This window comes from Rhizopus delemar, genomic scaffold, assembly GCF_000149305.1.
Source record: "Rhizopus delemar RA 99-880 supercont3.3 genomic scaffold, whole genome shotgun sequence".
Classification (NCBI taxonomy): domain Eukaryota; kingdom Fungi; phylum Mucoromycota; class Mucoromycetes; order Mucorales; family Rhizopodaceae; genus Rhizopus; species Rhizopus delemar.
Window position 1 is genome coordinate 3,069,550 of NW_027137829.1, and position 15,886 is coordinate 3,085,435.

Genomic DNA, 15,886 nt, shown 5'->3' on the forward strand with positions numbered 1-15,886 from the left:
TTCTTCTTTAGATTTCTTTTGTTAATTCATAATGAGACCCGCACGTGTACAAGTAATGTATCAATTGCTTAAATAGTAAGCAACAAATTATTTATGCTTTTCGTACTTAGGTATCTCAAGCAGAACTAGATGAATACATTAGAGAAAAAAGACCAGAGGGTGGAACCTACAACATTTGGCACCATCGATACTCTGGTTTAGAAAGAGATTTTAATAAAAGAAGGTCCATAACAATAAGATTAGATGAGAAAAAACTGTGAGTGTACTTACTTGTTTTTATTTTTTATACATATTAGTTATCGACCTAAATATAAAGTCAACATCGCAAGAGACTCTGGAGAAACAACGGGCTCCAGGAACCCCAATGCCTATTTCTGTTTATTTTTTGCAAAGGGAATGTGTACTCAAGGTCCTCGTTGTGCCATGTGGCATCGAATTCCTACAAAAGATGACGTGATTGAAACAACCATTGATTGCTTTGGACGTGATAAATTTACGTAAGATTATTTTTATTGCAATGAAAGTGTTTGTAACCCACAAACAATAGTGACTTTCGTCAAGATATGGGTGGTGTAGGTGGATTTTTAAAAGAGAATCGTACATTATATGTTGGACGTATTGCTGTAACAGACAATGTAGAGCAGGTCATTGAGAGACAGTTTGGTCAATTTGGAGCATTAGAAAGAGGTACGATTATTACGTGGCATGTTTGTGTGTATGAAAGACCTAACTTGTGTATGACAGTGAGAATCTTGAAGGGTCGCGGTGTTGCGTTTGTGACATATAGATCAAGAGCTAATGCCGAGTTTGCCAGAGAAGCCATGATGAATCAAAGCCTTGAAAATAACGAAATTGTTAACGTTCGATGGGCTACAGCCGATCCTAATGCTATTGCCAATCGTTTAGATGCTGAAGATGATAGGAGAAGAGCACAGGAAAAGGAAGCTCAAATTGAGGATGAAACGGTTATTGAATATGAAGAAGAACCAGAATTACCACCAGAGCCTACTCAAGTAAAACGAGATGCTGCAGAAGCTGAATTACAGCAAATAGCAGCTGATGCAAAAAAGCACAAAGAAGAAACTGACAATCAAGAGGCCAATGGTTATGTTTATACACAAGAAGATTATGACAAATTTTATCAATATTATTACTACCAACAACAGCAACAACAGCAACAACAGGAGGAACCAGCTAAAGACAATGGCATCATCCCACAAACAGTTCTCAACAACCTCAAGACACTCACAAAAAATACACCTGGAACTATTACAACCAAAGCAGCAAATAACAATATACTAACAGATTTAGCTGATTATGGAAGCAGTGATAGTGAAGAAGAATAAATAAAAACTTATTTTACTCAGTGTTAATTTGATGCCGAAACATCAAATGGCCAACTCGACAATGTGTACATCTTTGCAAAAACCCGCTTCCCTGAAAAAGAGAAAACGCTATTTGCTAAGAACAAGGATGGGAGATTCATCATTGTAAAATAAGTTGAGGAAAAAAAATTTTTTTTTCGTTGTTCCTTTTATTGTCACTGTAATTGAATCCCAGATGTGTTTATTACCTAAAATGCTCGAATTAGGCAAAGACATGTGTATGGCATGAGCAAGTTTGCAAATTGTATACATATTCGCACAGATTTGAAGCAGTGGAGCAGGATGAGAGAGTCGAATGTTAAAGATTTGAAGAAAACATAATATTTTTGAAAAAAGATAATCCATTTGTTGATGCAAGACGCCAAACACGAAAAGAATAGTAAAGATAACCATGCTTAAATTTAGCCACTTGTTCAAGTGATCTTATTACCATTACCTCCATCAATACTCTCATCTTATCATGTATAAACTCGAAATAAAGTGTTCTCATAATGAATATGCACAATTCATTAGGAAAACCCAGTATAGACACAAAAATCAGATGTAACAAAAAACGAAGCAACTAGGGAGCAAAACAAAAGCCTTGTTATACTTTATTGTGTTCTTTCATATTATTGAATGATAAAGTTCAACCGAGATTCATTTGTTCTTTTTTCTTCACAATCATCAATTTAGATGTTCAACTTGGTGTGACGCCAGTTTCTACGCTTAGCATTCCAACTATAAGATGTTTTTGTTAGCACGGAAACAATATAAATGCATATATATCCTTCTCTTACCGAATCTTGGTGTCAGACTTAAGACGGAACCAGTGGGGCAAAGGACGGTTTTGCTTCTTAGCCTTGCCGAGCTTAACCTTGGTGATGAAAGACTTTTGAGAAGGCTACATAAAATAGAGAATGGTAAGTAATCTTTAGTTTTTACTTAATCACCGCTGATGGACAAAGGCATATATTGGTGCAATGTTATGCAAATGAGTATACATTGTGTGCAAGGACATGAATAATTCTGATGAAAAGCAACATAAACATTTGCTTTTTTCAACCATCCATTATCCATCTATCTTCCATCATCAAGTTGACTACTCATTTCCATACATCCATCTCACTGCTTGCCAAAGAACAAAGACGGTGCAATAACTGATTCAATATTTTCACATACCATTTGGATAAGGCTTTCTAATTCAAGTGGAAGAGCTTCTTTAACATGCCCCAAGTCGGAAATCTTACCGATTTCTTTAGCAGTCATATAATAACTCCGACAATCAAATTCCATACCGGATCGCAGAAAGGTTTCTAGGAAGCAAAGTTTAAAATAATAAAAGAGCAAGACATGATTTATTTTAATAGGATTAAAGAAAAAGCATGTGTTCATTCAAGCTATTTGTTAATATATATATACTATAAAATAACGCAACAAACTAGCCCAGGAGCTCTACAAAAAACACAAAACATCAATGGGTGGGAATTTGATGTTGCAAATATATTAGTTGCCTTTCACTAGGATCACGAGGAATAAGGTTAAAATGGGCTTGAATAGGTAAATCGCTCTTCATTATTAATGACTGGTTAAAGAAAAGCAAGAAGGAGAAGGCTAGTATTTATATCTTGTGAATATGTTGTCGACAAACGACTCATTGTCCTGTTTATTTAATAAAAACAAGGCACTTTATTTCCATTTGAAACTATAGCTTTCTTCTTTTAAGAGAAAAGAGAATGAGCATCAAATGCTGTGATTTATTATGATCATCCTTTTGTTTATAAAAGGGCTTTTATTTTTTACATTGATTAAAACTTGTCATGATAATGTAAGATGTAATACTTGGATAGTCCAAATGTAGTTGAATCCTGAAATATTGAGTTGTAGTCAGGATCTTTAGGGTTTGACAAGTATTTCTTGAAAGATGCTTTCCATAAGTCTTATTTTTGAATACAAATAAAGAGCATATGTTGTTTTGTTCTGACAACCTGCATAATTGGCAATATTCGTCTTCTACATTGATGGGATGCTTCTATGCAAGTTGGATCGAATGGGCGGTTTTTTATGAAGAAGTCTGCAGCATACGTTTCTAGGAATATGGTATATAGGACTATTGATCAAAAATCTCCGCTTATTACTACTCATATTTGTGGATTTATCTTAAAGCTGAACATTGATTTCAACTAATAATTTTTTTTTTTTTTGCTGTTATAATGATATCATCCTAGCTCATCTGTTGAATGAATGGATCAACGCTGACAATTGATTCAATTGGATGGACCACACTGCTGAAGTCAAGGTTGTTGAGTTCAGATGACAATGAGGATGCAAAAAACGGCTTGAAGACAAGATTTCAAGTAAGAACAGCATTTTTATGTTTGGCATATGAGTGAGGACAGAATTCTTGACATGTACATGATGAACACTGTTAAAGTTGCAAGACAAAGGAGCCGTCTTGGAAGGTTTAAGGGAAAGATAGACTAATACCATTTGAGAATCTCTCCTCAATAAATCAGGGACCGTCATAATATGAAATTTCTAAAGAGTTAAGACAAAGATAAATTCATGATGGCATTTGTTAAGAAAAAAAAAACCAACAGTTCGTAGTTACTGAAATGCTTTAAATATAAATAAAGAAGCATTAACGAGACTGGACAATAGTTCTAAATTCAAATACTTTTATCAAAAAAGATTTCAAGGCTGTTATATTCGTTTGAGAAGGGCCTAAAATTAAAGGACAAAAGCTAGTTACGGCCGATACGATTTAACGTATACAAGAAGGGTTTTATAAACCGATGCTAGTAATAAATTGTCTAGATATTAATTGAAATATATTATTCAGTGTAGTTATTAACTATCAGGATCTACTTTATTCAAGCTTATTTGTATAGATTTTGTTCAAAACAATGAGACTGTATTCTAGTGACATGGTAAAATATGACAGTTGCCCTTGTTGGTTCTATTTCTATTTTTCTTTTTGAAATGGCTATTTTGATTGTTACTACGAATGGTTTTATAATATGATACGGTTATACCATGAGCTGAAGATGTAATATTGGTGTATTCGATAAAAAATCTACTGAAAAGGTCCTATGTTCAATTATTAGGTAGAGATATACAAGTGTCTAGCCTATGAAATCTAGTTACTAGGTATTGATTTTTACCATTATTAAACTTTTGCTTTATTAAAAGCAAGAAAAAAGGCATGAAAATCTGAACTCTGATATGAGTTTTGGTGCTTTCAACCTAAATTGTACAGCCACAATGCATGTAACAACTTGAATTTTTAGACTGTCTTAGAGAGATAAAGACTATAGGATTATTATGCCCTAGAATTTATTTTGAGAGCACCCCCCACTTTGCAAATCCATGTGGAAATGAACGTGGCAAATTAGACGGCCGAAATGACACCTGTTTCTTAGCCCTGATCAGCATAGGAATTTGCTATTGTAAAAATGAAGCATTTGAAGCTTTAATGTGTCAGTTTGATGCCTATTGGCATATAGAATGTTGGTTGCTGTTTTCTCATGCAAGAATAAAAAATAGCAGTCGGCTAATTTCACATTGTCATACTACACTGTTATAGGTTGAATGTTAATTCATTCCAAGAGTATCGAAAATACTGCACGTCCAGATCTTTTCTCAGAGCATCTTTGAAAATCTTGGCATTTTTCAGTAAACTTGAATATTCTGTTTCCAAATTTATGCTTAAGTTTTCTAAAAAAAGAGCTTTTAATGAGATGTGAAAAATATAATAATTGTTATATGGGTCCTAGAGGGACCGATAGAAACAAGGAAAGCAAAAAGAATTGAAAAGGATAGGTTACGTACCATCTTTATTTAAATAAAAAGTAGAATATGACAGTGAAGTCGTTTACATAATTTTATGAGTCAATTGAGCGCAGAAAGGTTTCTCTTAAAAAAATACATATTTCTGTCTTTCTACAGTCGTCATAACTGAACAACAACTAAAGAAATTGATGAAATTAGCCCGAGTATGACTAGGTTTATTCTTTAAATATGCATGAGTAGTTATTATCATAGAACATGAAGAACATAAAAAAAAGCTGGGCTTTTTTTCCACCAAACTTGCAAAGTTATTCCCGATTGTCGGTTAAAATTTCGTCAAGAATCAGATTTAATCTTTTTTAAAATTTGTGAAACCAAACAACCTGTTGTGTGTAATGGTACATGTATTACAATGAAGGTCTGACATTATTTCAAGTGTTCTTTAACCAATAGGAATGCTTATTTCCCGCGTGAAAATAAACATTTCAATTTCTTTGGGCTATCCAATCTTCTAATTTCTTTTTGCTTTTTAATGAAAATCATTCAGATCATTTGTCTTACAAAGTTTCCTGTTTAGTTCAGACCCAGATTACACTCTATAAGTTCTTTATGGAAAAAGAAGATCGCTTTTATTATTACCCATTTAGTTTGACCGAAATTTGCTGTGGATGACATCAGGTGTTTAATTAGTTTTTAATTATGCTTAAATGTAAACAGCTTGTTCAAATGCTTTTAGGATTGATTGATTTTTAAGTCAAAATACAGAAATAACAAGTAATTTTTATTATTATGAGAATATGCTGTGTATTATACAAATATTCATGTTATTAATTTTTTTTTGTTATTGTCTGTACAGATCTTTGCTTTTTTCTTTAAATAAAATCCCGAGAAAAGTTAATTTACATAATATTATTATAACTTAACAAATTTTTTTTTTAGTTTTTTGATGCATGTTCTACAAGATCAATTTGAGAAGTTTCTCCATCGTCTATAATAGGATAATCTTCTGTATTTTGACTAGTTGAATGTTGCTTATTGTCAGAATATTCATATTTTATTGAATCTTGTTGCTGTGTTGGTAAAGATCTTTCGGAAAGAGGTATATTATTATTGTCTTTGTTACCGAACTGATCTATACGCGGAATAAGATGATTGTTGTGTTTTTGAAATACTTGTTGATACTGCATTTGTTGTATCTTTAATTCATTTAAAGCATTGGTATTTAAGCCACCTCCTGGGTTTGAGCTAAGTGCAGTGCTTGTTACTGAATAATCTTGTGCAGTAAAGTTAGAATAATTATATGGTGTTGGATTCGATTTCTCAGCGCTGGATGACTTTAATCCAAGATTAGAGTTCTCGTCTATTTTAGGACTAAAAGGGATGTAGATGATAAGTAAAAATGATTCAATAAACAATCTAGTGGCTTACTTGATTAGGACTGCAATAACTACACCTAAAGTGCAAACAGCTCCAAGATAAGTCCAAATGGCACCCAAAACAATTGAACCCAGTTTGTCAACAATAATTTGATTTCTCAAAATACCATAAATCAAGAGGAAGGTGGCAAACATCCATAAACAGACGACAATGATGCCCATGACAGTTCGAATCTTGAAAATACCGGTCTTGATCGATGTATATCGAGAACCAGAAGTAGTATTGAACTTTTTTAAGTGAGCTTCAAGGATACGGATCAGACGAACACCAGAATATAACACAGCTAAACCCAAAGATGAACAATGAATGAACCAAAAGACATATAATAATCTAGTAAATGTGATTGCTAATCCTAAATTTCTTTCAGCCATAATTCCAGCTGCCAAGGACATGCAGTTGTGAATGATAAAAGGACTAAAGAATAATGTACCACTGATAGCATCAACCACTTTTGGTGGAGGTAGCCAACTATCAGCGATGGCTTTATGACTCTATAAAAAAGTCATTAGTTTTCGAATGCATTTGATGAAACTGTGTCTTACATCAGCTAGTGTTTGTGCAATACCAATAAGATATAAAGCGAATGCTCCATAACCAAATTGCCAAGGGAATTCATATATAACTAAAAGATTAAAGTGAATAAAGATAGAGAATGATTATGAGACAACATACATGATCGAGAAACCATATCGTTAGCAACATCAGAAATCAATATCGCACTGCTTAATAGACGGACTAAATTACGAAAAAAGGATAATGTGTTTAGTTTTTATCATTTTTTTTTTTTTTTTTTTCACAAACTCACGTATATTGAAAAGGACAATGAACAAAAGCATACAATCGATAGGTTTAGGTCTAAAGCAGCCTTTTGATAAGTTAATATCAAACAATTGATGCCCTTTAATGAAAAGTCTATGGCATAGTAATGTTGTGCCTGAGATTTCAAAAGAAATTAGGTAAGCAACAATAAAACATCGTTTATATTTCATACCTAAGATCACAGTAATAGCACATATACCAATATGAATACTGTGAATAACAACCATCGGTGAATGTTCTTCACAATTCTTTAATGTAAGCCTCCAATCACAATGACATACTCCATTTATGCAAATTCTTTTCAATGTTTCAGAATCCATTTAAAAGGATATTTTTTAGCAACTAAAAAGTAGTCCTGTCACTAAAAAAGAAAAAGAGAAAAAAAAAAAAAAAGAAAGAGAGAGAAAAAAAAAAGAGAGAGAGAGATGAGAAGAAGGAGAGGATAAAAAGAGAGAAATGGAAAAGTATAAAAAGAATCCCTTTTAAAATCAGCATTTAAATATGATCCCAGTTGTTGGTTGACAGCTGTAATTGGTTTTGCATCACTTGCAAGCAAATTAATTGTTACATATCTTCTCCGATCCGATCGTAGGCTTGTATCACCAATAAAAAAACGTTTATTTTCTCAGATTTTTATGTGGGATTGAAAAAAAAAGGTAAATGCATTCAATTTTTTTTTTCGCATAACGTGTTTAATGTGTGAAAAAAAAAAAATTAAAAGTACGTGTATTTTTTCTGGAAAAGATATGCATTTTAACTTTTTGACATACGCTATTACCACATGACTGGTTTGTGGTACATTTACTCCTCTTTTTTAAATAATATGTTGTAAAAAGAAAGATCGATGTTTGTACACAAGAATTTTATGCAATCTATCAATGTTTATAAAGTAAGTTTGTATTGTTTTTTTTGTGACTGTTGTATTAAATAAAGGACACCAAAGAGTTGCTTATAAAAATATAGTCTGGATGACACGCTTTTATTTGTTACTAATCTAACGTAACATAACTTATTATTTAAACAGAGAAACGTGCTTGTGTATCTTTAAGAAAAGCGTGAATTCTTTTTAGTCTTATTTTTAATCAAATATAAAAAAAAAGAAGGTATAATTAAAAGTGATGATAAAAAGTAGTATAAAAATTTGTTTAAATAGTTTATTTACTAGATCAAAAAGTATTAAAAAATACTATTTTCTATTGTAGATCTTCCCACAGATCTGTCGTTTTCATCAACCGCTGATTACAGAAAAACCTTTTTTATAATTCAAAATTACCCTATTGTGTCCTTTCTTTTGAAATGATGCAATACAGAAACGAGTTATCCTATTCTTTTTAAAGCCTATTTCAAAGGATAAAAACTACTCTTTTTCATTCATTCTCAAGTATGAATTTGTTTGATATGAAAACAATAGATAATTGTATCCAATAAAATACCTTTTTAATAATAATAAACTTTTAAAGTGATACAAACTATTGGTATTTTAGAGATAAAGGAATTTCCTTTATCTTTATTTCTAAAGAAGATAATTGTTTTCCCATTACCATAGAGACCTCCTCTTTTCCCCTTTTTTGGATCTACTGAGTTTTAAAATAAGGGAACAAAAAGATGATTTGTTACAACTTGATTTTATTATGTACTTTCTATATCGTTCCTATTCTCAATTACATTTACAAATGCCCAGTCATAATCATAATGTATTTCACGTGTATGGACGTCTTCAACATGATAAAGGAACTCAAATTTGCCTATTGACAAAAAGCAAAGTGGGATCGTATGCACAATCTCACCATTTGAAGGTATTTCGGGTAATACGAGTTGTGAGACACCTTGCATCAGTAACTTCTCAGTTAAATCATACTCTTTTGCTCCATCATTATAATTCTGTACTGCTTGTACACGTAAAATCAATTTCACTGGTCGAACTTCTAGTCTATTAATACAACTGATCATTTAAAATATCTTCTATTTTACCTTGTCTGTTTAATATAGTCACATTCATTGCCACAAAATTATTCACAGGACATTCAAATTGACGATGGCCTGTAGTGTATTGATTATCAGACATACTCACAATAAATTCAATATCTTGCTTCTTTAATATATTCAATTGAACTGGTGTCAAACGTAAAGACGAACGCAAATCAATAATACCTTCGCGTCCTGTTGTTTTGCATCGCCAACTTGACTTTACTCGATCAAGTAATAGTTCTCGATACCAAAACATTTGTAATTTTGCCCTTTCTTGCTCTGGGGCCATCTTTGGTCCTTGGGATACTACAAATTGCTTATTGGGCTCAAAGCTTGGGATGGGTTGAAGTCTTTGTTCAGATGTCAAGAACAATTTCTTCAAGGGTAAAACAATTCTAAATCAAATTTAATAAAAAAAAACAGTTTCTATTCTTTATTTGCATTTCTTACCTTTTAGTTAGCGCTGGTTGAATAGTGACCTGATACTTCAAAATTTCATTTTCTGATGCAGTCTCTGTATTATCAATCATAAACTCAACTTCATAAGGAACAGTCCAAGTGTTGCGCACATCCAGTGTAAGTAAACAATAAGGATTCTTATCGTTATCATCGGATGATCTTTGAGTGATCAACAGCAAATCTTCCACTCGTTGGTCACTCGAATTACCTTGCTGATCTTTTGTTTTACTGACCGCTTCAAAGGCTTTATCTACAGCCTCTTTGCTTATCGTCATATTATCTCGTAAATACAACACATCCCAATTCAAAGGTTCCAAATGTTGATATACAGTAATCATGACTGGGAAATACAATTGTCTGGTATACAAAGTTGTAGGTAACTCATTACTTTGTTCTGATTCCTGCTCTTGTCCTTTGATAGCTCTATCAAGATACCCATAGTCTATATAAACAGCACCTCCCGTACTGTAACAAAGATGTATAGTTAATCAATCATCAAATAGTGATGTATAATCTACTTACCATCCTTGTTTACCATAGATATTGACTACTATATCTGTACTCTCTTTAGGCCCTAAAGAGATCCTTTTACCAATCTGATTATTATCAGCTTTTGAGCCCTCCCAGGAAAACACTGGTGTTCCTTTTGTATACAACTCAATTTCGTATTGTTCTTCAGGAGGAAGATCTGGGTTGATTAATTTGGGATGATTGGTTGTGGAATCCGTAAAGGACAAAGTAATGAAATCTACAGGGATGTGTCCAATATTTTCAATTTGAATATGGATACGAGTCCTATCTAAAGCATTAGCATTATTTCTTATGGTCGCTCAACAGCTTACATCTCTCCTTCAAACAACATGACCGCTCCATGCAGCAGTGAGCTTGATTTAATCTTCAATAGCGGTTGATCTTCGATCACATTAATTTGTTCATACTGACTTTCTTGAGCATTATCATGCCTCATGTCAAGGTCTATTGTACAACATGTAAGTAATAATAATAAAAACTATTTTGTATTTATACCTAGAGTAGGTGCCTTATATAAGGCTTGTAATCCACTATACAGATTGTGTTCATATGCCATTTCATTTTTAAACTATGAACGTACCTGTATTTATGTCTTTTTGACTCTACTAAGCTCATCACCTTATTCTCCTTTTCCTTTACTTGCTCCGTCTTTTGTTTTTCATTCAAAAATTCTTGCTCTGCAAAACCTGTGATCTTGATAATACAACCTCTGATCGTAAGTGCTCCAGTTTCTAAGGGTGTTCCCATCAATCGGATTGTGAGTGTATCATTGGCTGGAATGGTAGCTGCAGCAGGAACGGGCGAAAATTCAACACCAGATGTACTAACAGGGTTGATGTTATCATATTGGAATGACTGAACAGTAAGCGAATATTCTTTTTTTTTATTCTTATTGCTCACTTGCTATTACCTTAAAATAATGTTGCTTAACTCTAAATCAAATCCAAAAGGATTTGATAAAGAAACTTTGAATTCGCATACTTCGTCTTTGATTAGGTTTATTTGTGGCTATTTATAAGAGGTGTGAACAAGATTAAAAACAGTTAGAGACTGAACATACCTTGTCGTTTTTCTTTTTGGCAAATGGATTGTAGATAAATGGATCTCCCGAATTGAGACGTCCTTCCTTTGAAGCTGCTAAAGCTTTTGCAATTAGTAAAGGGTGTTGATAGATTGCTTTACGAGGTATTGGATGAATAGGTTCAATCGATCTGACAATGTTGAAGCCCCAATAGTTGACATTATTCTCTGATTGACCCGATCGTTTACTAATGTTCACAATTCGTTGTATAGAGGAAGCCAACCTGATTTGCTCGTCTTTTGAGATATACTGATACAAATTTTTTAAAAGAACGGTTGTATAATAAAGCATTGAAGCGTGGTCTTGAATGGCTTCAGATATCACAATACATTCTCTCAAAATATCAATTTGTAACGCAGGCCAACCAAAGCCTAACGTATTGGTCTTTTTAGCTGCATTTCCCTGTTGCTTTTGATAAGTTTCATCAAATTTGTCTTGCAGTATCTTCAATGCTCCTCCATCATGTACATTGCTCTCTGGTTATATGAAATGTTATACAATATTCATTAAATTCTTCTTTTTTTGTGCAAGATACCTCCAATACCATATACTTCGCATACTCTCTTCAATACTTCTAAAATACCATCATCACTTTTTTCAAGGCTTTTTTTATTACTATTCAGGGAGCTTGCTACGGCTGCTCGACCTTGTATCAGTAAGGGTATCATACGATTAAGCATTTCGTACATGAACCACGCAGATTTTCTGTGGTAGCCAATGACTGACAATAGTGAAGACATATGTGTCATAATATTGATCTGGTCCATCATCGAAAGCTCATCAACATCCACAGTCCAAACCTTGGTCACATACTTTGCAATCGAATATCGCGTAATCCCGCTGTCTTTGCACTTTACTAAGTCAGACATAGTCAAAAACTTCTCTTTTCGTTGACTCAAGTCGCCCATGTCTGCGTGAACCACTTTAGCAAGCACAGTATCATTCCATCCGTTATTTAAAAAGACAAGCACAAGGAATCGAGATAGTTTCAAACATGCTTCGGCAAATACCAAGCTAGGCATGGGTATGTTGGTGGTGGTTCCTACCTTAGCGTAGGTTTGTACGACGTCTTCGTACATTTCTGTTATCTCGGAAAGAATCGATTTTTGATTGTCTAACCCTATTTTATCAGAATTAGGTGGAGGCTTGCTTGTGTGGGTTGAGGTTATGGCAGCTGAATCATTAGGTGCAGTGTTTCTGGATATGATATGCTATAAATTCAAAACAAAGTTATTAACTATGGAATTATTACTCAATAGTATCATATATGCATACTCCCACATCCACCTGCAAAAATGACATCAAAAGCATTGTGCAAGCCAAACCTTCTTTTGCGCTAGCAAGCCATAAATAATCAGAATGACTTTTAGTCATATCAATAGCTTCATTGTAGCTAAAGAGAGTTTAGTCACTGGATATGAGGGGTTATCCTTTTCGTTTTATCTTACAATTGAATTGCATCAGGTAATCGTCCAGCAAGTAAATAAAAATCGGCCAACAGTTTCTTGATTCTCCCTGGTGTTCTTTGTATTGTTTTGTTACCTTCACCACCATGAACTAAATTACTGAAAGTGGTTGATCTAGATAATGATGGTCGAGGACTAGGAGGAGAAGCGATCGTGGTTGGTCTACTTGAACCTGCCGCACTGGAAGCTCTTTTGAGAAATGATGAGGATACTGAAGGCGTAGGTACTGGCTGAGAAGCTCGGTTGTTTGCTTGTTGTTGTGTTTTTATATTGGGTGAACTAGTAGAGGGCTGAGGGATGACAACATTATTGGGTACTTCATATCTTCTTGGAAAGGCACCAAGAGGGATAGGTGACTCCAATCCTTTTAAATTTTCAATTCGCCCAGCCTAGTCATAAAAAGTTAATAAAATTATTTATATTGATTGTAAAGGAGATACAAACAATAGTAGCAAATTGATCCAATATCTCACTAGCAAAGTCACAGATCATGGTGCTCATATAAAACGACATATTTCCTACATTTGGAATCATAATTAACCCTTTTGTATCGTCTGGTTGATTTTCTGTTGGATCAAATGCAAAACATCTTGTAGCAACAGCAGTGGGATACTATACGCATTTGATCATCAGTACTTTTTTTCTGCGTTAATATCCGTGTATGTGTGTACCTGAACAAGCATATCAACAAATTCTTTATATCCTTCACTAAGATCTTTATCTTTCCATTCTTGACAATCCATAATACCAATAACCTATTCATATCCTGATTACTTTATCTAAACTAAGCTTTAATGTCATGTTTTCTTACTCCAAAAATACGCCTATGGGGCTGAAAGTCTTCAAGATGACTGTGATCTCTGTTGTATTTTGTTACAAACTGAAAGTGCATTTGACCTTCTTGAAATACTTGACTACTAAACTTGGCTTATGTGATATTAGATACTTCTTTTTGTAGCATTTTTTATTTTATTTTTCTTTACCATTGGCTCCTTTATGAAGATCAGGTGTTACATCACCGAGACGAACAGTGTTAAATTTTCTTACAAGTTCAACATGACGCCAAAATGAAGATTTCTTTATTGGAGAAACAGGAACTAAAAGTACTCTTACTCGGCAGCTAGAAGTGATATCAACTGCCAGGTCCATAAATGTAGTGTGGTTTAAATGATAAAATAAAAGCCCTATTTTTTTGCTAAATTCAACAGAATTAAGCCCGGAGGTTGAATTTGCTCAATAGTTCCCGAATAAACTATAGTGTTTCTTTGTACACCGTAAGAGTGTAATAAACCTAGGTAAAAAGAAATAAAAAGCACCAAAACGACGGTTGCTTTGAGATACTTTTTATTCTGAGATATTATCTAAAATAAAATTATATTCTTTTAATAAGGATTCAGGTGGGATGTTTATATTCTTTTGCAGAACAATCCATGGAGAAGACTGAGTTAAATCAATTGGTTCTTTCTTGAGGCTTTATTCTGAATTGAGAGCATTACCATCATGTCTTGTCCTATGGAATCAAGGCACCGATCAAACCATTGATAAGATTATTTCTCATTCATTCGTCTCGATCGATAAAACTACTATACTAGAAAACAATATTCCTATTTGACGTACACAGTATCAATGCAACTTGACTCATTAGATCATAAAAGAGATTATGCAAAGACTTATTACTATAACAAGTTGGTATTATGTGTGCAAGACATTAATTATTCGTTATGATATAGTTTTTCGTCAGATCCTTTATACTTTAGCTATGCTGGTGTTGGAGATGTTTAGCTTGTAGCATAATTTATTGTCTACTATGTCTACCTATAGCAGTCTGGATGGCTCGAATCACGTATCCCTTCTTTGCTGGGTTCCTCATATACGTTATTTCTCTTTTTTTTTTTTTTTTTTTTTTTTTTTTTTTTTCAGCAAGAAAGCCATTGAGGCACATAAGATTTACACTTTCCTATTAAAATACACATAAAAAAAATTGATTCATCCGTAACAAAAGATATTTTGTTATGACAATTTTTCTTTTTCTTTTTTACTTTAGCTTTTATATAATCAAGACTGCAGATACTATTATTGCAAAGGCCATTCTTAAAATTTGCAGTGATCATTCATAAATTTTATAGAGAAAGCTAAAGTACAAAATAAAGACAGACTCTCAGATAATAGCCTATATGGTCTTAAAGCTCAATTAAGAAAAAGATAAAACCCGTTACAAATCACACAATGGTATAAGAAACCTAAAAACAGAGCAGTGATATTCTGGATTCATCCATAATTCGATAGGCGAGGAGGATGAGATGGAAGTTATGATCTTGATGCACCTCAAAGTAACACTAATACAAGCATATTTTGATGGTTTTCCTTCCAGACAGTTGATTAACTTAGGTTATCTCTCAAAATGCATAAAGAAGCCCACAGAGCTTAGTTTGACAAAGGAAAGCATTTCAGAAATATCTCAATTAATAAAACTATCCAACAGTAAAGAAGGGACCTCTGCAAGGATAATATGAGTTATATGATAACCAGCATGCTTGTGAATGAACATTACCAGGATATCTTGATTTAGAAAATTGGCTTTACCTGCTAGTCATTTCTTAGGGTAAAAAGCGTAGGATTTGTGTTTTTGTTATTATAGAAATTGATTATTATCTTGCTCATACAGCTTTTTAAGCATAACCAATGACGTATTTTAGCAATGTGATTTCTATTTCTAAATCGAATAAAGTTCTATAACAGTTTAGATGTCTCGCTTTCATCATTTTTTACTAGTTTTGAAAATGTAATAGTAGCAATATTAGAAAAAGAAATAAAATCAAAGATTAAAGCAAATTTTGTATTTCCTATTTTTATATAATATCCATTGCAATACACCACATATAAAGAGCCATTGAAACATTCTTTTTATTTGAGAGTATCCACTTTATAATCATATCTCTTACTGTATCTCAGGTTTAGTCTACAGTCCTGGG

The 15,886-nt window shown here is 33.2% G+C and overlaps 4 protein-coding genes across 4 annotated transcripts; 1 reads left to right on the forward strand and 3 right to left on the reverse strand.

The window, feature by feature from the left end:
* Window positions 1-31: 31 nt before the first annotated feature.
* RO3G_05386 (uncharacterized protein) lies at window positions 32-1,346 on the forward strand (the record flags this gene model as incomplete). The annotated part of the gene is made up of 4 exons (XM_067659976.1): window positions 32-52; window positions 111-256; window positions 297-497; window positions 548-1,346. 4 exons carry the CDS (start codon window positions 32-34, stop codon window positions 1,344-1,346), a joined length of 1,167 nt encoding a protein of 388 aa, XP_067516077.1.
* Window positions 1,347-2,056: 710 nt separating this feature from the next.
* On the reverse strand, window positions 2,057-2,633 carry RO3G_05387 (60S ribosomal protein L39; the record flags this gene model as incomplete). The annotated part of the gene is made up of 4 exons (XM_067659977.1): window positions 2,057-2,105; window positions 2,165-2,268; window positions 2,369-2,393; window positions 2,494-2,633. The coding sequence occupies 4 exons, from the start codon at window positions 2,631-2,633 to the stop codon at window positions 2,057-2,059; spliced, it is 318 nt and encodes a 105-aa protein (XP_067516078.1).
* A 3,455-nt stretch (window positions 2,634-6,088) lies between these two features.
* Window positions 6,089-7,278, reverse strand: RO3G_05388 (uncharacterized protein; the record flags this gene model as incomplete). The annotated part of the gene is made up of 4 exons (XM_067659978.1): window positions 6,089-6,524; window positions 6,582-7,081; window positions 7,133-7,212; window positions 7,263-7,278. 4 exons carry the CDS (start codon window positions 7,276-7,278, stop codon window positions 6,089-6,091), a joined length of 1,032 nt encoding a protein of 343 aa, XP_067516079.1.
* A 2,056-nt stretch (window positions 7,279-9,334) lies between these two features.
* RO3G_05389 (uncharacterized protein) lies at window positions 9,335-14,063 on the reverse strand (the record flags this gene model as incomplete). The annotated part of the gene is made up of 16 exons (XM_067659979.1): window positions 9,335-9,339; window positions 9,381-9,772; window positions 9,828-10,301; window positions 10,359-10,631; window positions 10,679-10,811; window positions 10,863-10,897; window positions 10,948-11,190; window positions 11,278-11,375; window positions 11,428-11,924; window positions 12,065-12,659; window positions 12,724-12,841; window positions 12,897-13,303; window positions 13,359-13,526; window positions 13,586-13,669; window positions 13,726-13,841; window positions 13,898-14,063. The coding sequence occupies 16 exons, from the start codon at window positions 14,061-14,063 to the stop codon at window positions 9,335-9,337; spliced, it is 3,804 nt and encodes a 1,267-aa protein (XP_067516080.1).
* Between the last annotated feature and the right edge of the window lie 1,823 nt (window positions 14,064-15,886).